General features: G+C 40.5%; 1 protein-coding gene across 1 annotated transcript in view; it reads right to left on the reverse strand.

Moving 5' to 3' along the window:
• Window positions 1–23,723, reverse strand: part of pde4ba (phosphodiesterase 4B, cAMP-specific a) — a 160,701-nt gene extending 136,978 nt beyond the window's left edge. Inside the window, exons 1-2 of the mRNA XM_046390532.1 lie at window positions 23,306–23,723; window positions 5,762–5,856 (exon numbers count right to left, since the gene is read on the reverse strand). Of these exons, the coding sequence (XP_046246488.1) occupies window positions 5,762–5,803 (42 nt within the window). The 5' untranslated portion in view covers window positions 5,804–5,856; window positions 23,306–23,723. The remainder of the gene's footprint in view (window positions 1–5,761; window positions 5,857–23,305) is intronic.
• Window positions 23,724–24,261: the final 538 nt, after the last annotated feature.

Raw genomic sequence — 24,261 nt, forward strand, 5'->3', positions numbered from 1 at the left:
GGGAGGAGATGCTTCTTCAAAAGCCAATTTGGAGCAGAACCTACACTTAAATTAACTTGATTAGCTAAGCTTTCAACTTGGAGATGCAACTCAATTTTCCATTCCTCACTCCCTCTGAGCTGAAACAGACTGTAAACCATCAAATAACTGCTTTCGTATTTAACACCTATTTGTATTATCTGTATATTTTTTTTCCCACTCTGCATGATGGGCATCTCAGGGCATCCCGAGATCCATTCTTTCCATTTCTCACCCGCCCCCACCAACACCCTAATCCCCATTTCAACACCAAGGCAACAAAACAACAGGGAGGAAACGAAAAGATGAGCTGAGAAAACAACACCTGCCTCCCATTCAGTGGTGGAGGGGAGAGGAGGCATGGAGAGTGGGAGGGGGGAGATGGAGATGGATGCTGAGAAGGAACGGTAGATGGAAAAAGGTCTGAGAGAGAGAGAGAGAGGGAAGAAAGTGAGAGAATAACAGCGAGGATGGAGAGAGCAGCCAGACCAGGGCCGTGAGAGGGAGGACTTGAAGAGAAGGGGGAGTAAAGCAGCGAGAAACACTGAGGAAGGGAGTCGGGCTGGTGGCTGAGTGAAAGCGAGAGAAAGGATGAGGGAGGGGAGCACTGGGAGAGCAAGTGAAAGAGACTGATTGGTATTGTATGAGAGAAGACACATTCATCTACAGCTCAGCATAGCTTCCAGCTGTATGCACATGCATCATCGCAGTACATACTGCACATTTTACACACACACATAAATACAAACGCCCACCTACACATTCACAGCCAGCACACATCCATACCAGAGCATGATGGCCATGATGCATTCATGAAGAGCTTTCTTCGTCTTAAATTTTCAGACCGGTGACTGTCCCGTTTTGTAATAGATTTACTTAACGGCTTCAAACAAGTTTTTAAAATGAATCAGCAGATTTACAATAAATAATATGGTAAAATGTTGGATTCCAGAAATGCTTTGTAAGGTTTTCATGCAACAACAGAGATAAGGTTGTCGCCTTTGAATAAAAGGCCATTTCAGGACTAATAACTCCATTTGGTGCGATTTATAGGCTGCTAAAACTGATGAAACATTCCCCTGAGGTCGACAGAGAACAGGATATTAATAAAACTGTTTGGTGAATTATTATCTCTCCTTTCTTTTATCGTCATCTTTTCTTTATTGCCTGATCCCTGCATCACAGACAAGAGATAAAACAAATTGCCTATTTTCTCTCTCTCTTCACAGAAATGTGTGACGTATAATAAATTTAGCTTGACGGAGGGTTGAGCACAAAAACACGCTCAGTGTAATTGGCAGGCGGTTGTTTTCAACAGATTTCGGCTTCATTTATTTGGTACACTTGCACAGAGGGTTTACTGGGGAAAGCAGAGCAGACATTCGAGATGTGACAAAGGATGAGATCGTTGCACTTCTTCTGTTCATGTCTCTTTAACAGTGGTCTCTGCTTAAAAGAAGCACTTTTTTATTCCATAAATGTTTCCATGTGAGGCTTTATTGTCAATAAAGTTCATATAATCAGCTCAAATAATCAGTTGTTTTGTGGCTCATCGGAATGTTAATAAGAATTTTTAGTTGCAGCTTCTCAAATGTGAATATTTACTGATTTTCCTTGTCCTCTGCTGTAAATTAAATTGTCTCTTTATGTTAGATTGTCAGGCAGTCAGACAAAAGTCTCTATTTTCTGACATTTCATAGAACAAAGATTAATTTATTAATGAAGAAAATAACTGCGACTGGTAGATAATGAAAGTCATCAGTAGTTGCAGGCCTGAAGTCTATTTATAAACAATGCAATGGAAAACATTTTACAAATAGTAAACTAACTTAATATCAATTTCCCCAAAATTACTCATAGCATAGTATCACATAGTAATGGATTGAGTATTTTAATTAATGAGCAAAACAGGGTTGAACTTTGGATATTACGAGATGTTTTCCTGCCGCAGAAGGAACTTCTGAAGACCACATGATCCACTGACAGGCAAAGTGCAAGAGGTCACAGTTCATATAATCCCAAAGTGGCACAGGAGAGAAGAGCTGCTGTGGTAATCAGCATCAGTCCCTGTGACCAGACTCTAAAGGTTTGATCGACACACTGGAGGAAAATTACCGTGTTTGTCAATACCAAAATAGAAACAGTGGAGGGAGGCGAGCCAGACGTCATAAAAGAGAGAACTAAAGAGAGAGAACAGGACAGAGCAGAGAGGATGGGAAGAAGGAAGAAACTGTTGCTTCTGCTAGCTCAGCCTCCAAGCTCTCTAATTGGAGAATGAACAGCTGCTCAGTTTGACCCGCGATCCCAGTAAATACAAGCTCAACTGCCAGAGTGGGTGAAATGACAGAGAGGAGAGGAGGGCTGAGAGAAAACCCGCCAGGGAGAGGCAGCAAACCGGATCAGATGGGAGGAAAGAATACATAAAAGAACGAAAGGAGACAAACAAGTCCTCCAAAGTCCACCGAGCAAACATCAAATGTCTTTTTTATTGCATTTTCAAAATGTCTCACATGAGTGTTTTCTGATCAGGTGCCCTTATGATCGGGACAACGCTGTTCGTCCAAAACTGTAGCGGATGGTCATTACAAACGTCGAGTCGCCATTTTCTCATCTGCCAATTCTGTGATTAAGGTTTGGTTAAAAAAAAACAACAACTGCTAGCTTTAAAGAAGGGAGAGACTGGAACTCACAACAACCTCACAACAACAACAGGTGTTTTAACTTCACAAGTCTTGTCTTCACGACGGTGTATATTCAAACCAGGCCCTTGCTTTCAGTCGGTTAGAAAAGGTTAGAAAAATCTACATATTTATTTATTTGTATAAAAATATAGGTTATGGTTAGGGAAAGATTGTAGTCGAAGTCAACTATTTCAGATTACTTACCAACATTCAGGTTTTTCACTATCATAAGAGTCAGTTTAAGTTGTGGTCGTTTTACTAAAAAAAATAAGACAGCATGAAAAAACATGAACAAGAATTATAAACTACTAATAGTATAATTGCATACTTTGCTCCGTAATAAAAGCTGAATCTGTTTGAGTCTGTCTTGCTAAATTAATTATGAGAAAGTGAGGATTTGTTTGGCATAATTCAAAAGACGCCCTCGAGTAACATTAGTATTACAAAATATTTTCATGAAGCTCATAAAGCTCATCACAATTACATAATCCAGAACTTTAAACAACATATATTCCCTTTTAGGATCCTCGCTTTTGAATTGCAATGTAAAAATATTTACTGAGGAGACAAAGACCGTCAGTTGAAGTTGTAACCTCAGATTTTACAGGATGTGGAGCAACCTGATGGGAGTAATGTGTGCACAGACACACCTTCCTGCCAACCCTACGAAACTGATTTTAATTCAAGACAGAAAGGTTGGACAAATGCTCGAGGTACCTCTAGTCGTGTGCACACCTGTGGAGATGAGCGTGCAAACACACTTATGCAGAGTCACATACCAGTGGTGGCATGCATCCAAAAGCACACTCACATGGACGAGCACTGAAGCGCATCTACTCAAATACTGAGATGGAGAGTCAGAGCTGGTCAGATCGGAGCTGTGATCTGCATGGGAATGAGGTCATTAGGTCTGTGGGGCACGGAGAGACGTTATCTAATCTGTCCACCCCTCAGCACACCACAGTCCCATAACACACACACACTCACACACACCACAAGACAGACTGCGATCGGTCACACTCCTACGAAGGTACAGAGATCCAACCCTTCGGCATATAATCACCTTCACAACCACCGTCACCTTACAACCCGCAACACACCAAACTAATCCGATGCAAGCGGCAGCTCCGTGATGGCACAAATCATTAACGCAAACACTCGCTGACGTATCCACACACACTTAAACCACTCAAATCTAATCCCAGCAAAGCATCACCCACCAAACCAAATCCTTTCTGTTACAGCTGAAATCCAATAATAATGTCTTACCTCAGCACACTAAACTTAATTGATTCAGGAAACACCTAACGCTTTCACCGAAACATATACTGTAAATACACAGTCTTTATTGTGTATGGCTAAAGGCATAAGCCCAAAACAAAGAAAGCGCAGATTCTTGGTTTGCTCTTCTGCCTTATCTATTCAGATAAACAACATATTTTAGTAACACAAAACAAGCAACACAACACACCACGTCTGAACCAGACTGCCTTTGAGCCCCACAATATGTACCTGCCTTTAACATTGCTGTCACGATTAATGTATCATTACGATGACGATTATTGTCAACATCAGCGTGTCTAGACACACAAAGAAACTAATCTCCTTTCTCCAACCCTCCTCCTCTCCTCTGTGTTGCTCACGACAACACTGATGAGGTCGACTGGCTCAGGTGTGGTCAGCACCTTAGACACCGAAGCTGTGGCAACATGTGCTGATTCGAGGAGTGTGGATATCGAGCGCAATCACAGACCCTTGACTCCTTTCGAGTCTGGGAGCTGATCAGAACAGCCTGGCCTTCATTTTTAGTGTCTGATCCAGTGGTTGAAAAACACACTACTGGATGTATTTCCTCTGAAAGTGTAACAGCAACAGCACGTCTTCAAGGCAACAGCTAAGAGTCAAGGTTAGAGGTAAAAGGAATCAGAAGTAAGTGGAAAAAAGACAGAGTGGAAACTGGGTTAAGGCAATTAATTAATTTAAAAAAAAATGTTCAAATTCCGATGAAGAAAGAAAAAGAGACTGAATAATGCACACCCACACCTTCAGCTGTGGACTGAGCAATGAAACCAAACACCCACAGCCACTGTGAAGTGCACCTGCATGTCTCTGTTCATGCAGTGTGAGCGCACTGCACAACTGTACAGGTGCCATAGCTGTCCCAGCATTGTCTCTGACAAATGACTGAAACAGATTTGCATTCATTTGTCACGGACATGAACATGGACATTCAGTTTCCATGCAGATGTAGTGTTGTGGAGTTCAGGAGGCAGGCGCTTCTTAAAAGCACTCGACTTTGACACAGCAGCCTTGAATGTTTGTGTAAACTCATACACCAAGTCATGAATTGCTTTTATCAATCTGCCTCTTGCCTTTAACAAGTGATTCAGTGGTCTTAACATAACTTTACTGTGGCTGCTGTAACCCACATATTCTCCTAACCTAAATCAAGTGCTTTTTAGTCATGTAAACTTAACATAAATGCCTTTTTAATGCACTTAATAGACAGTTGATGCAGTAGAACCAGGGATATAGTCTTTTTTAATTCCACACACTCCACTTTCTGGTCAATCCTGGCACCTACATTACCCACAATGCAACTTGACCAAGCCCTGTGCAGTGAAATCCACTTCCTCCCAAAGCACCAGATTTCTTTCATTTTCAACCTTTCAACCTCTTCAGCCTCTACTGATGTTCCCTCAAGTGACATTAATTAAGGAATTTTATCAGATGTGTACAGTATTTTAGCAATAACATTGTTGTGATATAAGAAAAAGTTACATTTTCACCAAAACATATTCTGCAACAGCTACAAACAAACAGTCAGCTGTGTGAATGTGAACATCCAAACGCAAGAAGGGAGTCGTAGTAGATAAAATAAAGTCACAGGTTTTGTGCTGATGTGACCTGTGACTCAAAATGAAGAGTGAAGACAGAAAGGAAAGGGACAAGACACAAGAGGAGAGAGCCAAACAAAGGCCACAAAAGGACACATACTGTATCTCTGGTGTCTACAGCTTCTTATGTAAGTGAGGAGATAAATTGGAGACATGATGACTTACATTGTTGGGAGACACCGTGAGAACGCTCCTGCTCTTCCTCATGATTCCTCGAGTATCTCCCTCGCTGTCCAACCACGGCAGCTTCACATGCACTCCTGGAAAATACAATTTTACAAATACTTATTTTGTGTGTGTGTGTGTGTGTATGTTCTGTGATTCTCTTAGAACAAGTTACAGTCAAAGCCCTTGACAGTGAAGTCATTGGATTATCTCTAATAACTTTCATTTTGAGGTATTCCTGCGATCTTTCCCACCATTTTTTATCAATACAAAGTTATATAAAAACACACATACACAAATGTACACGCAACCCCCCATGTATTAATACTGAATTTATGAAAGTGGCATTTTAAGTCATTTTGGTTTGCATCCCTGTGAGGAGGAGTGACGCAAAGCAGACAAAACAAAACAAAAACAGCCTGGCTTTCAATATTGCTCCACTGAGGGGCGTTCGCTAAGTGACAGATGGAGGTGATAACACTGGTGTGCGGCGCACATCGCACTGCTGTGCGATAATGTGCAAGATATTCTTAAAGGCCCCATAAACATAACAGCCTGACAGAGAGGCTATCTGGGCAACACGATCGCTCCCTTGCTGAAGCCAATTTTTGTTTTATTTCCCTTTCCCACAAGTCAGCTGGTATCAATAAAAGATCCTTCATGTAGAAAAAAAACACAGATCCTTCAGTTAGCAGGATTTGACTGGAGCTGCTGTGCCTGTAGTTTGAAGGTAATTCGGTTTTACACTAACAGTGTGTAAGAAATCTATATTAACAAGAATATAACTCACACAAGACAAACAGCAGCTCACGAAGAAAATCATTTCAATGAAAACACTCAAACATTTAGTTAAAAGAAGTCACAGCTTTATTTCCAAGTTCTCTCAGATCCTCAAGGCCACCACTATAAAGACTCTGTTCCCTCATAGTGTTACGATACTGTGGAGCACACAAAGACATTTCTCAGTGAATGAACTGTTTTGTCTATTGTCCATCATTTCAGGAAAAGTATTCAATATTGAGTATGTTCTGTCAACTGACTAATAAATAAAGTGAACAATCACTGGAGGCTGTTGTGAATGTGTGCAGTAAATAAGCATCAGAGGAGCAAAAACAGCAGCTTGAGGGGATCATGTAGAACCGATGAACACGTTTGTGTCAGCCTCTGATGTTTAAAGGTTCTGTACGGCTTTGTGCACATTAAATGCTTTCCGATATTTCTCAGCCTTTGTTGTTCATCACAGCCGAGTTGAATCGCTGTTCAGGACAGCAAAAGGAAAACAAATATTAGGACATTAAAATTCTGAACAGCTGTCGGGATGTCAGAATGCTTTCACAGATTACACTGTTAAATGGTTGACAAGTGATGGGACAACAGGAGATGTGCTGTAGGGTCCTCCAACCCCCACTGTCTCCAGCTAACTGAAAGCAGACTTCAGCTAATGAACATAGCTGAAAAAAATACATCTCTGAAAGCTATGAAACAGGGGGAATGGTGGACAGAAAACTAAAAACAAGAAAAGCAAGAGGAGACCATGCCAGAAGTGACACTTTGTAATTACTAGTAATTACTCAATCCAGTCGCTAATGTTATACAGCCTCCGCATGGCTGATTGACTTTAAATAATGAGTAAATTAGACCCCTGCAGAGCTGAAACACTTTCTTGATCCACAGAAAATTAATTAGATAAATGATTTATTGCTTAAGTCATTTCAAGCGAAAAGGGCAGAAAAATGCATTTTGTGACAAGTAATTTCAATAGCTGAGTTAATATTAACACTGACATAAAAGCATAGAGGGTGAACACTGAAATCTACCATAAATAACATATTATACATTTTGCAGTGATAAGTAGGCCAGCAATTTGCAGTGAAAGATACAGGATTTCTGGAAAAATTCTGCAGACTTCAGGAAATCATTGCACATCACAGTAAATCCTACAAAAGTCAACTTTACAGTTCAAAGGACTCCCCACCCCACCCCACCCACCCACACTCCACCCGGGTGCAGCACCAGCAGCTGTAGGCAGAGCTGAGGAAACAGCCAGCATATGTGAATGTTACAAAACTACTCAAGTTGTCTGCCTGAACTGGGTCACGCAAATGAAAAATTATTACAAACAACAGTGCGGACGTTTATCTGATTCTGTGGCTAATAGCCCCAAAATAGAGTAACAGTCACTGCTCTTAACTCACAGTGAGAATATCATTTTGAATACGTTGTGTAATAAGATTACACAAGCTTTTTGTCTGACTCCTTTTTAAGAAACATTGGGTACACGCATGGAAACAGGCACTCTCAGAAAAACAGAAACGAACAACGTAAAAATAATCCAAGTATTTAATCCAAACATAACCTGCATGTGTGTGCATATGTATTTAATGCAAGGTTGGACAAACAAACATAAACCAATACGAACACATACATTTCACCATCTCCCTCATGACACTCACTGATTAGCAGCCATCAAGTGTTCCTCAGCTCTTCATCTTCCATTTTCAAATAACCTTTCAAACCTCGCTAATCTTTATGAGTTTTCTCTCTTGAAACAGAAAATTAGACGTTTTCGTATTTGCAATTTTTCCTCTCAATAGCATGTGCAAATGAAACCTGAAGCAGCTGTAATGGCTCAGCACACTTTAATTCCCCTCCATAATCATTAAAAAGCAGCAGACAAAACTGAGTCCACAGTCACTGAGCCTCTCTCTAATGAGCCAATTTAGGCGGTTGTTAAAAGGCCCAGAGAACTCATATGTTCCTCCTGTGACCCAAAATGTTCTCTGTCTGAGTTTTTTTCCTTCAATAGTAGGAGAGATGGGGAGGAAAGAATCAGTAGTGGGAGGAATTTGAAAAAGACTGCTTTGGGGTAGAAACTAGAGGGAGAGGGATTCAGATAATGGTTAGAGAGCTACAAGCAAACAGGTCAAATACAATTTGAAGAAATAAAGACAAAAGGGCGAGAAACAGCTAGGAAGATGAGGATGAGGTCTTTGGTTAGCTTAGTTTAGCCTCAAGTCTATCAACCATGGACTGTTGTGCGAGGCTAAGCTAACCAATTGTATCTAACTTTCTGCATGAAAGTAATTTAAAAATATATACATATTACTGTTCCTAAAAGCTGTGTGCAAAGGAGGCCTTTTCAAGATTTCATGTGCATCCCTTACATGACAAGAAATCAAAGGGCAGTTCATGCCCTTGAAGCAGATGGACATCTTTCAGCTTGGACAGGCAGGACAAGCTTGAAGGCAAGAGTAGACACCACTATTACATCAAACCATCACCACCACTTCACCTTTAGGCAGGGAGAGCAAGAGAAACCCGTGAGAGAACATACAGTATTCCTCCTAACTCAACTCAAACACAAACAGAGATGTTGTGGTAGAGGGGCTTTTCATAGTACTTTGTTTGACAATTGCTGAGCTCATTAAGCTGAATGACCCAAATTATGTGATTCATGAAGAAAATGCTCTGAATATACGGCCTACTGTATTTCACAGAGCCCGTTATTGGTGGCAGGGCTTCTCTGAAGGGAAGCTGATCGGTTATCACCATTAGCAAATAATTAGTGGGTACAATAATTTTGCGTTTCACAGCAGATCTGAAAATTGTCCCGGGCAGCACTGACGTAGAAACCAGTTTATGAACCTATGAACACAGATTAGCACTGCTACCTCAGGGGATGACACACAACGGCACTAACAAGGAGTGTGCTGTATCTGTGAGTGAGCGTGTTGTGGGGAATCCTAATTAGTGTTATTTCTGCCTAATTAACAGCATTAAGGCAGACAGGTGTGGGGGAAAAACGGACAAAAACACACAGACACATGCATGTCCTTTGTGATGTCTTCCTATTATTCCTACCTCATAATTTTATGAATTTTATCTATCTGCCAAGGAGTCATCATAAGACATAAAAACAGATACAGTCAATGTTAAATTTATCGTTATGGATTAATTTTACAAAGTCTGGCATATATACTTAATGGCTTGGCAATGACTTGTAATCATAGTTAGGTGTGCCAAATATTACTGCCGCTGAGCACAGTACTTTTTACTATTTGCTGTGCAAACCAGAGAGCTGTTTTATTAATTTCTACCTAAGTGGTGCTTGACTATAAAGCAGACATTTCCTCTCCGAGCCATCAGTCAGTCAATGGATCATGTACAATAATACCTGAAAAACTCACCCAGCACCCAGACTGCATTTCACGGGTATTTCATTTCAAATGTCACGTAGGGCGACAATTTCAGGCAGGCATCATTGCTAAGTGTGACAAGTTGTCCTGTCACATCTCATCTTGTACCTCTCACACGAACGCTCGGGTTCACATGCAACAGCGTCACTGGAAGGTGGCTTCGTGTTTCAGCCTAATAGAGCAGAGATAACAAGCGCACTGCCTGCCCGTCCTGTTGACTGAGTGGCGCAGTGGGACACTTGACAGAGGAAACAGGATCTGAGCAGCTGGCTGTCTACTTCTCAGTCTACCCATCTTCTGGTTCACGTTTGTGTTACTCAAAACTCGAGCCTGAATGTGTCTGCTTGCCCGCCATTTGGGTCTGTTCTACCTTTTGCGCTTTATTATTTTAACTTAAAACACTGAGATCCACGAGAAAGATTAGTGTGTGTGTGTGTGTGTGTGTGTGTGTGTGTGACAACTAGTCTGGATGGCTGAAAGACTCCACTGCACTTAAGAAAAAACAATTAATGTCCAAGAAAAAACTGTGAAACAGCATAAATGAGGGGAAATCAAAATCTGTAAGAAGACAGCAGTAACACCCAGCCTGTCTGCATTCATTCATTGATTCACTCTGATCTGTCATACTATTGCATCATGTCAGCAGATGAAAGGCAAACGCCAACAAAGATAAAATCTTGTGTGGACATATCCAACAAAAATAAAGACTGTAAGACGTGTTCAGATTAATTAATTCATTAATTAAGGCAAGTGACATTGTCATTTATCCTATCTGCCATGTTTCATATTGAATGTCAGTGGACAACGGTGAATGGTTTGACACACAGTATACTGGAGCAAAAGAGTGAAAATAGTGACTTCTTATCTGTTCACTCAATCGATAATCTCACTGACATCTAAGTGTCGTGTGCATGTGTGTGTGTGTGTGTGTGCATGTGATAATACAAAGCAGCTCAACCACATTCTGAGAACTGTGTCAGTTTTCTGAATAGTCGGTCTTGTACTTATGAATAAGTTGATATTAATGAATACTCACCCAAAATACACAATTTAATCCTCTCCATATTCTGAATCCAGTCAAATCCTGTGGAAATATTCAGCAGTGCAAACTCACCCTTGTCATGAAAGCTTTCACTTCATAAAACGTGATCCTTAAATACCAAGACAAAAGTTTTAGCACGAAAATCAAATGCAGCATACATTTTAAAGATTATCTTAAGGGCCTCTTTTTATTATTAAATACCATCAAAGAGGAAAGAGGAAGAGCAAATGTGGAACAATGAACATGCAGGACACAACCAGCCAGTCATTCCACATTAGCAAAAACTTCATGTGCAGAGTCAGCCAAAATAATGTATACACACACACATCAGGAAAAGATGGTAATGCCATCTGTTGGGAAAACATTGTACAACAGTACGCAGTGTTATATGTTATTTGTTATATGTTAAATGTGTATAGAAGTACTTATACAAATTAAATATTTATGCATGTTTTTCTTTTCCTGATGTGTGTATACTTTATTTTGGCAGACTCTGTATATTTAATACTTTCTGAATGTCGTACATTCATTGTAAAACTAAGAACATATCTCATTAAGGGCGACACACACACACCCTCTGTGTCTTCCACTGCTCGTTAGCTTACAGCTAATGTACAGTAAGTCATTCTGGCTGTTTGGGATGAATAAACTCAATGATTCCACGCAAATCCAAAGCTCGCATTGCTTTCTGTGTGGACACAAGCACAGCCTGAATAGTGTTAAAGGAGAAAGATGATTATTGAATCTCATTCCCAGGTCATCAAATGCCGACACTTTGGGTTGGTGACGCATCACGGTTCTCTGTGAATTGATTTTAAACCCACATATTTATCCCATTTGTCCAGGTCACTGAAATGTTTCAGAACATGTGGAGGAGAAACTCTGATGTATACACATTTTGTCTTTTCTGTGCTGTCATATTGTTTTGAAAGGACCACGGTTAAAAAGGTCATGGGACCACTTAGGCTCAGCAGGGTCCGAAGGCAGCACTGACTGAGGGGAGCCTCTAAGGGCTTTTAAAAAAATGACAAATGATGTGCTGCCTAACTTTGAATTATACAGATGAAAAGACCAGAATCATCTTAGGCAATGCACAGAGAGACAGAAACAACCTCTCAAGTTTAAAATCCTTCAGTTTGAGCAAAAGATTTGTTATATAACTCATCTTCATCAATGTGCAGAAACAGGAGCAAACTGGAAAGATTATTAACAGAGTTACTTGTCTCTTTTTTTTTTTTTTTTACTGTGTATGCAGTTGTTTCTATAATAGTCTCAGAAAAACAGGACACTGATATTGTAACAGTACATGGGAGTCCCTAGTGCAATATTGTGATTGGCGCCTAAGTGGACGTCACTACAGTGAGTAATGACAGTCCAACTGCGTAAATTTGCCACCTTGTTTTCCTCATGCAGAAAACAACAAAAAACTGGCTGCAATCGCTGGCATTAAATGGCACAAAATCGACTCCAAAAACAAATCACAAACTTGCCCACATACTGGAGCAATACATCTAAATGTACCCGAATAAAAATTATTTTTAGTTTGCATATTAATGTCCGTAAATGATAAGTCAGAGGCCCCAGGCTGCTGCTGTTGCAGTAGAACTATTGATCATGTCCACATGAGAAACTTGCTTTTATTCTGGATCCCTTTATGAAAAAGGAAAATTCTGCTAATCGAACTACTGTGCTGAGGAGCAGTAAAACCATTTTTACGTTCAAGTGACAAAGCCCCCTAGTTATTATAATGGAATGAATATATAATATATAGTTTCTCAAATATATTATATATTTGAGAAACTATATTATGGCATCATTCTGCAGCCTACATCCCCTGAAAGCTTCCCACATGAGAGTAGAGGAGATAAATCACTGAGCAAGAGGTCACAGCAGTGGAAATAGAATCACTGCTCGATATGTTTTTTCACAACTCTGGTTTACTAAGTCACTGTAACACACAGGACTAAGTATAAAAAATAAGACTACTGGGACCTTATCACAAAAGCTTCTTCTCATTTCAGGATGGATTCTGGTATTGCAGACACGTTTCCCAACTGATAGGAATTTATCTAACTGTAGGATTTCAATAGTTAATAATTAATAACTATAAAATAATTATCCTGCCCTAAATTCAAAATAACCTCCACAATAACTGAAGATTGGGAACAACATAAACACCAACAGGTTAATCAAACTGTCAGTCCAGTTGTTGGATGAACTAATACTGATGTCAGCCTTTTGCTAGCATCCCTGTTGACCTGTTGGAGATGCTAACACCAACATTAGCCTGTTGGAAAAGCTAACATTGACATTAGTCCGTCAGCTTTAAATTCCCTAGGCCGTATATTGAGGGTAATATCTTTTCCACCGCTGACAAAATTCATTTCTCTTGACTCATCAATGCTAGCCAGTGACAAGTGAAGTGAGACACTGTTGTCATGGAAACAGGTAGTCTCTTAAGTGAAGAATTGAGTTTACAGTTCTGGCTATAATTTCTTTAGGGTAAGAAGACAGGACACAGCCATGACCTTAGGGATTGCTTCTGTCAGGACACAATACATACACACATAATATTTCTTTCAGTTTCTTTTGCAAAAGTTGTGAGTGCTCCAGCAACATTAACAGGTGACATTAAATCATATTCCTGAACTCACTTAAACTCCCCTCATGCTAATTCCAGATCTTGAACTAGCAGCTCTTGGGAAGCTTCACATCTAGACCGATGATCACTAGTTTATCTACTGCTTCCAGTCCACTCTGTCTGGAGATTTTTCTCCTCACAGAGATCATCAGCGTGAGACAGAAAACTCAGGCTCGGGGAAGATCCACAATGAGATTTGTTTATTAATGTAAAATGCTTCGTCAACCCGTCTTGGAGGCATTCAGATTTGTACTTGTCCACTTGTGATTCGACCACCTAGGACAGATGTTAATGCCATGTCTGAACACGCTTCTTTCTATGCCCTCAGTGTTTCTCTCCCGGTCCCGATGTGAATGTTGTCATCTCATACACACTCATACAGCCTTGTTCACAGGCCTGCTTGGCAACCCCTACTTGACTAAGACTAGGGGAAATCGGCTAATGAAAAAGTAAGTGCTTTCTCAGAAGTTCTTACTGAGACAATTAAAAACCCTGATGAGCGTCCCTGTTTTATTCACTCCCACAAGCGGCTTCATCCTAATGAAGGGGAGCAAACAGAGTGAGGGCTGCACTCCTGTTGAGCATGTACTTGAGAGCATAAACACTCTGAGTACAGACTTTACACCAGTGGTTCCCAACCAGGGGTACTTGCACCCCAGGGGGTACTTCTGCATTTGCCAGTGGATACTTGGAAAGACTGTAGAGCAGCTCAACTAGTTTGAAAAGATAAAAATAATCAAAACATTATTTCCTCATGATTAATAGTAAAATAAGATCCATTACTGATGACTGGTAGTGTCAATGAAGTTAGACAGGACTGATCAATGTTTGTTAATATTAAATGCATTGCATATCCAAATTGCACCAAATTCGAAACTGTGTGTCCCTGAGGGCCCCACAATACATTGAGAAGTAGAGGGTACGAGCAGTTCAGATACTCAAAGGACATACAGAAAGACATTGCTTGATAGATAATTTCAAGATTCGATTTAGATTTGTGGTTATGAATTTTAACTGGATATTAAAGAAACAAAATTAAAAAGTATAGTTTTTACCTGGCTAGGATTTGATTTGCATAGACCATTATTTTTTTTATTTTTTTTTATTATTTTTTTTACTTTTTACTTTTTGTGTGCAGTAATCACCCCTTTTTAATTAATTTGTCATTCACATTGAATGGTTCTATAAACACAGTTTGCTTGATTTAAATGACAAAACAAATGAAACACACATAACTGTTGGTATATTCAACATGACTGGTATATTCAACCATTTTCACACACAATCCGTTTGACATGAGATTATGTCCAAGGGATCAGACCGTGTTTGACATAATGATAACCGGACTGGTGTCATGGATTAATCTTTTCGCTATTCACAGTAGTCTACAGCTGTACCCAGAATTACAACAGTGCAAACAGACAGACAGAAGATACTTTGCTAAAAAAAAAAAAAACTCTTTTATTGTTTGAAATGTTGCTGTATTTGTATCGCTGTAAGTAAAATTTACTTTATTCCACAACACAGGTCCACATAAAAGATGCAACAACCCGCCGGTTAGAGTCCTGTCCAAATAACTGAGCAAAATAACAGTTAGGAAGAAAATAGAAAGGGAAAATTCAACAATGTCAGATGGCCACATTGACCCATCCAGATCAACGGCAAACCTGAGTTTCTACCACATCACTGTGTCAGTCTGGAAGGGTTATAAACTGCAGTTCACCAGAAAACTGATTACCAAGGTATTAGATCTAGTAAGAAGAAAATATTGAGTGGCAGGTCAATTAGTCTTCTCCTGCACCAAGGGCCTTCTGGACACAAAAAACATACAATTTGATTTTTATGAAGAAAACCACAGGAGTAATTAATAACATTAATGTTATATTAGTGTGGTAGCGAGCCATTCCAGAGAACCAGTCCTATAAGGCAAAATTGATCCTTTGGACGGTCATCTAACACATCGCTCCAGTCTGTAATATCTTATTGTGCAGACAACCATGATTCCCAGAGGAAGAGGAAGCTTAGAGACGTCTGTGATCCTCTGACTGGTGCAATTACCAAGTCAACGTTTTAAAGATTAAAGATTAAAGTGACATATTTTGTCATTGGAGGGAACTCACTCCAACGAAATTTGTTCTCTGCATTTAACCCACCCAAGTGACGTGCACACACACACAGCAAACCCGGGGCAGTGGGCGACCGCGTGCAGCGCCCGGGGAGCAGTGGGGGTTAGGTACCTTGCTCAAGGGTACCTCAGCCATGGACACCGGGACGGGGAATCGAACCAGCGATCCACCGGTTACGGGTCCGACACCCTAACCGCTGATCCAGCAACACAACACACTAACATGATTAACATAGTTAACTTTAAACTTGCTAAATGTCGTTTATCGGGGCTGTAGACTTGCTATCAAATACACCAGTGACAAGCAGCAACTTTTGGACCCAACATACAACTAAAAATGTTACTAATTAGCAATTTTCCTCCCAATATTTAAAAAGTAAAAAAATTTACAAAAATGAACAAAACATGATGAAGCAAAAGGCCCCTTTAGCACCTTAGATTCTATTTACTCTGTTTCAGATTATACTTTGGAAAGATTAAACTCAGAGTGCAGGTACATGTTTTACACATAGAAAATGAACCCAAACTACCTACAGAGATGTTAGTGGGGCAGATAAAAATAGGGGTCATACAGAAAACAAAATTGGGAGAGGTTTCAGAGAAGATAACTTTGGGCCTCGTTTAAAAAACAGTGTTTTTGTTCTGTTGTTCTTGTTATTTCTTTTTCTCCTATATCTTGTCTAAAACAATTTATAGCAAAATTACATCTTTAAATTTACAGCAGGCCTTAATATTTGATGTGAGCAATCTGTATTCAGCCCAACTGTATTGTTTCTGTATTATGTCACTCACAAGAGAGTCTTGCACAGAAAACCGAAACAAATCCTATCCCTCAATCTCATCAGTCTTAGCTGCCGCTTCTCTCGAACATGAAGACGAGCTGACTGCTTGGCATGTTAATTAGTCTCAATTATCTAGCTCGTCTCTTCTTGCTATTCATATCTGTCAGCTCAAGCTTAGCGAGTGCAACACTCTTTTATAGTCAATGAATGAGAGGAGGGAGAGGGCGTCTTTTGTTTGTTCACTGATTAAATCAATAACCAGGATTATTCACATTGGTTTGCGTGATTCATATGAACACTGTCCAGAGTCAGGGAGAGACAGATGAGCAAAGAAAATGACAGAGAAAGTGGGACAAAAAAAAAAGACAGAAAACTGAACAGAATTCAGTTAACACAAGACTGAATGGGAGTCTGCATTGGATGCTAAAAATGGACCATCGACAGTTTGTGACCCACAATAAAATAACAGTATAGGGATGGTAAGCAGTGTTTGGATAGTACAATAAAGGCAGTCTCTGACAGCTGCTGCCTTTAAAATGGGTCAAAGTAAAAAAATTTAAAAAAAAGCACTTTCCACAACACTCATGTCTGTTATTAGTTTTTTGGTTTTTGTGTGAATCAGGGTTTTGGGTTTAGCATGACCTTCTTCGGAGGAGGCCAAATCAAATTCCTTCCAAAAAATTCAAACAACATGAACTATATCCAGCACATCCCTGATTAATTCTGCTCTAGACAGTCATAGCATACAATGCAACAGGACAATTTTCATCTGTTGATGATGAACATATGATTTCAACAACAGCTGTACACCAGCCAACAAATGGACAGTGACATTGTTTTCCCAACTATTATTTCAAAGTTTTCAAATTGAAAACCTTGGCTTTTAAGGCCTTAAAGTACTCCAGAAAAGAAAATTTGAACATCTGTGACTACATAATAACTGAGCAAATAGTCTCTGCTGATTATGTGATATGATTGAAAGCTTCAAGAGGTGTTACTGAACCTTATGGTGAAATTGTTTTCATAGGTGCACTTGGTGAGGCGAGGTTAAGACCAATTCAAATGCAGAATTCATGGATACTAAGACCATACTTTCAAAAATCTTCACTTTAAAAGGTGCCGCTTTTTTCATCTGGAAAAAAAAATCCTGTATGGGAATATATATATATATATATATATAATATATATATTATAGATATATATATATATATTATATATATATATTGTATATACATGTTGACAAGGCCTTAGTAACCTTAACTGCACCATTGCACTGCAATTTCTCACTGCAAACTCTAGCACATAAGGAAGCAAGAAGTGCATTTCATGGATTGTCATAAATATATCTTCCCATATATAATTATTAAATTAAAAGTTCCAATCAAACATTAGAACACGTACAGCATTAAAGTGGAAACAGACAACTTCCCCCATCTAGTATTTCCAAGAGGTATTACTATTGGCACATCTGTTGCAAAGAGAACAAATCCCTTTTGGTTTTCCTCAGAGTAGCAATTATGCACAACACATGAGTTTATACAGTCACTTAGTCTATAACATTTTCTTGGGTTTATTTTGGTCTTTTGAAAAACAGTTTTTAAAAGGAGGTAGAAAAGGTGCCAGACTGCCAGCCCGACTGGATTGCCACTCGGCCTTCATTTTCTCGGGAGATTTTCGGGGGCAGTCAGACCTGTGAAAGCAAGGTTCATGGGGAACCAAGGCTGATGGTGTTGTTATTTTATAGCCATTAAATTGTCAGTTGGTCCTCACAGAATAAAAGTGTGCAGATCTTAAGGTATTGACAAGTTAATGATAAATTGGAATACTCAGTGCGCTCTTTACTTGACAACTAAAACCCAATTATCGTGAAATGTGCTCTGACTGTCACTGTCGTAATTATAATTGCCTGACTACCTCATACTCTCCATTTCTTTCTCAAACATTCTCTCAGACTAATGCATGTACACACACAGCCGTCTCTGTTCTTCCTGCTTGAGTACCATTACATATCAATTCCATTTTGGACTATAGAGCTGTGGGCATTATCCTGTCATGTTTCTATCGACTGGGCAAGGAAAGCCCTCTTAAAAATACCCAGAGAAGATGATTTAGTGATGGCTGGATGGATCTGGAGATTTCTAAATGGATCTTCCAGGAATGCAGAGTGTCAGGGTTAAAGGACGTTAAATATCGCACGCTACGCTACGATTCTCCTGAAAAGTCAATTGTGGATGCCTTAAAGATCAAGCTCGCCGAATCTAAAATGATTAGATCAGTTTTATCAACATTTACTTTTCATTGTACATCTACTGCTTTTTATTGACGTCTGTACATAGACCTAGTAATATTAAATCAAGTAAAAAAAATTAACTTGAAAGAGAGGAAAGGCTTAAAGATATAATATGTAACATTTTCACATTAAAATGTCTAAAAATAACTATAACTATAACCTATAACATCCAGGAGAGAGTCAGAGAGTGAGAAAAGCCATGAAACGTGAGTGACACTTTGACACACTACCTCATCTGCGAACATTGCGCCTTAAGTCACTTCAGACAGATTTTCATTGTCAAAGATGTTTGTTTCATATTGAAGACATCCATTCCCGTGATCCACTACTTCACAACGTATTCGGTGTGTCGTTTGTTTCCACTGCTTTGATTGAGAGACCCTGAGAGACTTACATACCTCACAGAAAGCTGAAGCTCTGGCAGTCCTGTGACATAGCTTTCAAATGGCCAGCTATGAGCTATCAAGCAAGCAAGCCTCCACTGTTTTCTATTTATATTTGGCTGATTACTGCACATTTCTTAAAGTACACTATGACATTAGCAACCCACTGCAGCATCGACCCTCTGGAAAATTCACTCACTGACCTGCTGCTAGTGAGTCCATCTGGCTACCTTGTGGATACTTCATGAGAATGTATCAACAGCTCACACATTAGACACAATGTGTGCAGAGGATATTTACATGCAGAACATACAAGAGGAAAAACTCTCTCCTGGGCTCTTGTGTATGCACAGCTTTGACACTGCACACTCATGAAAAGCAACACTGATAGTAGGTACTAGTAGTGGTCTTAATCTTCTTACAAAATACAAGCACGCACAGATTTGTGTGTACACTAGTCTAATATCTTCTTCTACCCTGTAAACACCCAAAAAGAGGAATATTTTGCTGTTGGCTCCACGTTTGCCTGTTTTCATTTGATTTTTTAACCAGCTCTCTGAGTGAGGGATATTTAACAGATGCACCTTCTGTCTGGGGGATCCGCCAAGAGTATTTAACCAATCACCAAAAAAAGCTGGGACAAATATAGTGATGGAGTCACTCAAGAAAAAAAAACAGCATATGTAGCTTTTAAATAACACATAAAAAGGTTTCAGTTACTCCTCAATTACCAGCAAAAAACACCATCGTCACCCAGTGCCTCAAAAACCGACCTGACCTTTAATTATATCCCCTACGAGAGCAGAATTGAGATCGCACCATTGAGTTGCAAATTCAGATAATCCATATTGCAATTAAAATGACGGGATGATGGGATTGGCTGAGTGGCAGGGAGGAACCAGGGGTAGGGGCTGCACAATAAGGAAAAATGTGGTGAAACATGGTGTTTAATAAGAGAAATGCTGGTAGCCTACTGAGCAGTGGGCTGTGCGAACATGGGCCTGACTCAAAATATGTGTTAACTAAGAGAAAAACACATTTCTCCAGTAAATCATCAACAAAGGATGAGGTACAGTAACTGTTCCTGGAGACTGGAGCTTCTCCATGGCCAATAGCATGAATACACACCTTTGAGGTGTGAAAATAAGCAGATGTGAAGCAAAGTGTTGCTGATGAAGACCAGCAAATCATCATTGGGTACAAAGTCACAACACCGTGCAGCTAACAGGCGAGAAAGTATACAGCTGAAAGAGTGTGAAATAAGGTGTTGTCAAAATGGACATGCAGTATCTTCCCTGAGTTAGAAGTCGCCATTCAAAATATGTAAATTTCTAACCTTGCAAAGGTAGCCCACAATTTCACGTCTTCCACTGTTGTCTGATTTTAACATTTCCTTTTCTTTCAAGCTAAATATTTTGAGTAGGATGTGTGATCAATGATTGACAGCCTTCTCCTTTCTTCTACCTGAATGGACAAAAAGAATAAACTTTAAAGACTTGCTCACAAAGTCTGACTTGTTGCATGACAATCCTCATCTCACTCTTTTCTCATTTCCTGTCATCTCTTTTAAAGCTATTAGAAAGTTAGTGGAAACGGAAATCACAACGGATTTCACAAGAGTCAACAGTTGCAACCATTGCTCAGGCATGGATGAGTCATGCAAAAGGCTTCTCAGTAAATGTTCCTCTGACTTGAATGTCATGACAAGAAGGGAGCCCAAAAGGTGTAGTCTGATTTTGTTAGGCTATTTACTGACGGTCGTTGCTGTCCATCCACTAAACAGGAGGTGAATCGTGACACTAGTAATGGGTCGGCTAGTTCCACTTGGAATGCGACTGTCGTGCTCAGACCTAATCAAACAGTTGCCCCTGGAGTTACACTGTATGAGTGCACTGGGGGATGAATCCTGCAGGAGCCATTTCTCCCATGTCGGCCCCGCAGTATGTGGCCTCTCTCGCCGTCTGGACCCGCTCTCTTTAAAATATTCAATAAATAAATAAAAGATCTCGGAACGGCGGCTGGAAGAAGCCGCCACCAGATTTTCTATCAAGTCCAGTTATGAGAGAGTGGCAACACGCCCACTTACTATGTGTAGTACATGGTTCTAAGCAGGCTAATTGGCTGGCATGCATGCAGAGTGTTAAATTACTGAATGAAAATTACTGTGATGAATCTTCAAATGGTTTAATGTGTATGCATAGCACCCCGTGTAAACCACATCAGCAACGCATGCATTTTAATGCAGTCAAACTGCCCACATTGTAGAGTGCACGATTACGACCTCGAAATGGGTCGGCGCAACCAATTTCAGCCCCGTAATAATACCAATTAAATATTAGCAAATAGAGCCAGTCCATCTTGACAGTCACTAAGATGCAATTGTTCTTGTGCTGCAGAACTGAATATAGTGGTACCTCTGCACTAAGAGCTCTGCACTAAGAGCTCTGCTCACAGATCAATGGGTTTCCACATTTACACATGGAGTGTAAGCCAACAGATCAATAGACCATGAGTTTTGGATGGAGCAACTGTTATGGAGGAATAATGTCACTCATAGTTCTCCCATCCAGTGCTGGAATGACTGCGAGGCAAAGATTGAAGATATGGAACGTGAGCAGAGCTGGAGGACTGAAAGGCAGAGGAGAAGAAGGCGTGACCTGGAGGCGAGCAGGGAAGCATGGAGAGAGTATCAGGGCAACAGTAAGATGCAGAATCAAAGGTTATGTGAGAGGAGAGCTGCAGGAGGAAGAAAGAAAAAATATGCCTGTCAACTAGTCCAGCAGCAGCAGCAGCAGCAGCTGAATCACGCGTTTGTTCACAGTTTCCTTCACAACACAGGACACCCTGCTGGTTTGGATATGCCGCTACTGGGAGTCCCCACGCTGCCTCGCCGAACCTGCGAGGAAATCCTATTGTATCAAGTCTCCTTTTCAGTTCATGAGCGGACTCAATTCTTAGCCCACCAAGCTCTTATTTGAAGATTTCAAAAACACAAAATCACCTCAGCAGACACAGACCAAAACAGATCTGTCTGCAAAGCCTGACAAAAGATCTGAAATGTCAGTACACTTGAAGCCACTGTCAGTCAGGACCAAAAGCAGCATAACTGGAAAGCTGCTGCTCTTTGCACTAAGGAAATCAAGTTGCCAAGCTCAGTGACAGGCAGACGTGTTGGCAGCTCTCCACATTTGTGAAAAGGGGAACAGAATTTAATCCTGAGGTAAAAAAAGAAAAAAAAAAGGAAAATTGAATTCAGTCATTACACAGTTCATGAGTTAATAGTGAGCAAGAAACAGCAACCACAGGCTTGTGATACTGTAGATTCACCTATTTTGAATCACATAATCGACTTGTTTAAAGCAGGTCAGGTCACCACAATCAGGCAGCATCCACACGGCCAGCGAGTCTCCCGCTGGGGATAATGAGCAGGTAGGCACTGAGGAGGTACTGAGGCAGCTGTGGATGACACTTACAGTATAATACTGCTGCTGTAAATCTGAACCCAGCATGTCTCAAGTCAATCAGTGATGTGCTGATGTGCGGGCAGGTGTAGCTGCTGTTGTTTCATAGAAGCCAGGAAAGAAGTACAAAACGGCATCCCATTAAAAATTTAAGGCACATGCTATATAACCCACCAGCATTAAAGATGTAAGGCAAATTAATGACGTTAAATGGTAAAATACCTGAACGTCAATATGTGGGTGTAATATATATATATATATGTATATACATCAACTCATTGCATTGCATCGCCTTGTTTGAATATTACAGGAATGCTGCGATTTACGTGTTTTCAGTTTAATCATTTGATAGGATGCAGTCTGCCTGTGTTAGTAAGAAAGAAAGGAGGAAACAACAGAGGTTAAAGGTTAAGCTTAGGCTGAACTTGTCGATGTATTTAACGGTGACTGTGGGAAAACAAAGCCAAACAAAACCTTGCGCACATCTCCAAAACCCCGTTTTTCATTCAGCCCCTTTTTCTGCACTGTTGCGTTTAAGATCAAAACACGTTTCGTCTAAGCAAGTAAGATTAAATTAAAAGTACATCTAATTCGACAGTGTGAAATCAGAAGCTTCTTGATTACCTTGTTTTGTCCACAGCTCATCAACACGTGGGGACAAAGGGGATCCCGACGCCTTCTGCGCGTTGTTTTCGGACCGGAGAGAGCAGCTCTCACCACATCAACAAATGTCTTTTATTCCGTATCAGCGAGTATTTTCGCCATCCCCTGTTTGGGATGTGTCTACTCCTCAGCTGTGCCCCCGACAAACAGCCGGCAGACCAGACTCCTCGGTCGCTTTTGGGTCTTCACATGACCTGAGGTTTCTTGTTTGTCCACTTTTCCCCGATATTAAAACATAACTGAGACAAAACTGGCGCGTTAATTAAACTGATCTTTCTTTGTCCCAGTTGCATTCCGTTGTTGCCATTCGCAGGCTTCCTTCCCCGGGATCGAGGTGCTTGTGTTTGGCGGGGGAGGGTGTGTGTCTGTGTGTGTGTGTGTGTGTGTGTGGGGGGCGGGTATGGAGGGGGTCGAAGGCTTTACGCGTATCAAACGCGTCTGAAAGTCGGTGATCCCCGCCGACCATCTCTCTTCCCTCCCTCCCTCCCTCTCAGCAGACGATCGGTGTGGACCAATTGAGAGGCAGAAAAGCGAGAGAGAGAGAGAGAGAGAGAAAAGAGAGAGAGAGAGAGAAGAGAGAGAGAGAGAGAGAGAAGAGAGAGAGAGAGAGAAAAGAGAGAGAGAGAGAGAGAAGAGAGAGAGAGAGAGAAGAGAGAGAGAGAGAGAAGAGAGAGAGAGAAGAGAGAGAGAGAGAAGAGAGAGAGAGAAGAGAGAGAGAGGACCTCAGTCCGGTGTGGGACCGGAGATGTGTCGGTTACAGATTCAAAACCTCTCAGCTTAAGTCTCAACGAGACTACGAATAAACATTTAATCTTACACTAATTATTCTGACCATCAGCTAAGTGCTCTGGATAAACTGTCAACTGTAAATGTTTGGTAGGCTGTACTGACCTCAGTAACCTTGATGTTTTTAATAA

The sequence above is a fragment of the Scatophagus argus genome, chromosome 6 (assembly GCF_020382885.2).
Source record: "Scatophagus argus isolate fScaArg1 chromosome 6, fScaArg1.pri, whole genome shotgun sequence".
In the NCBI taxonomy this organism is placed as follows: domain Eukaryota; kingdom Metazoa; phylum Chordata; class Actinopteri; family Scatophagidae; genus Scatophagus; species Scatophagus argus.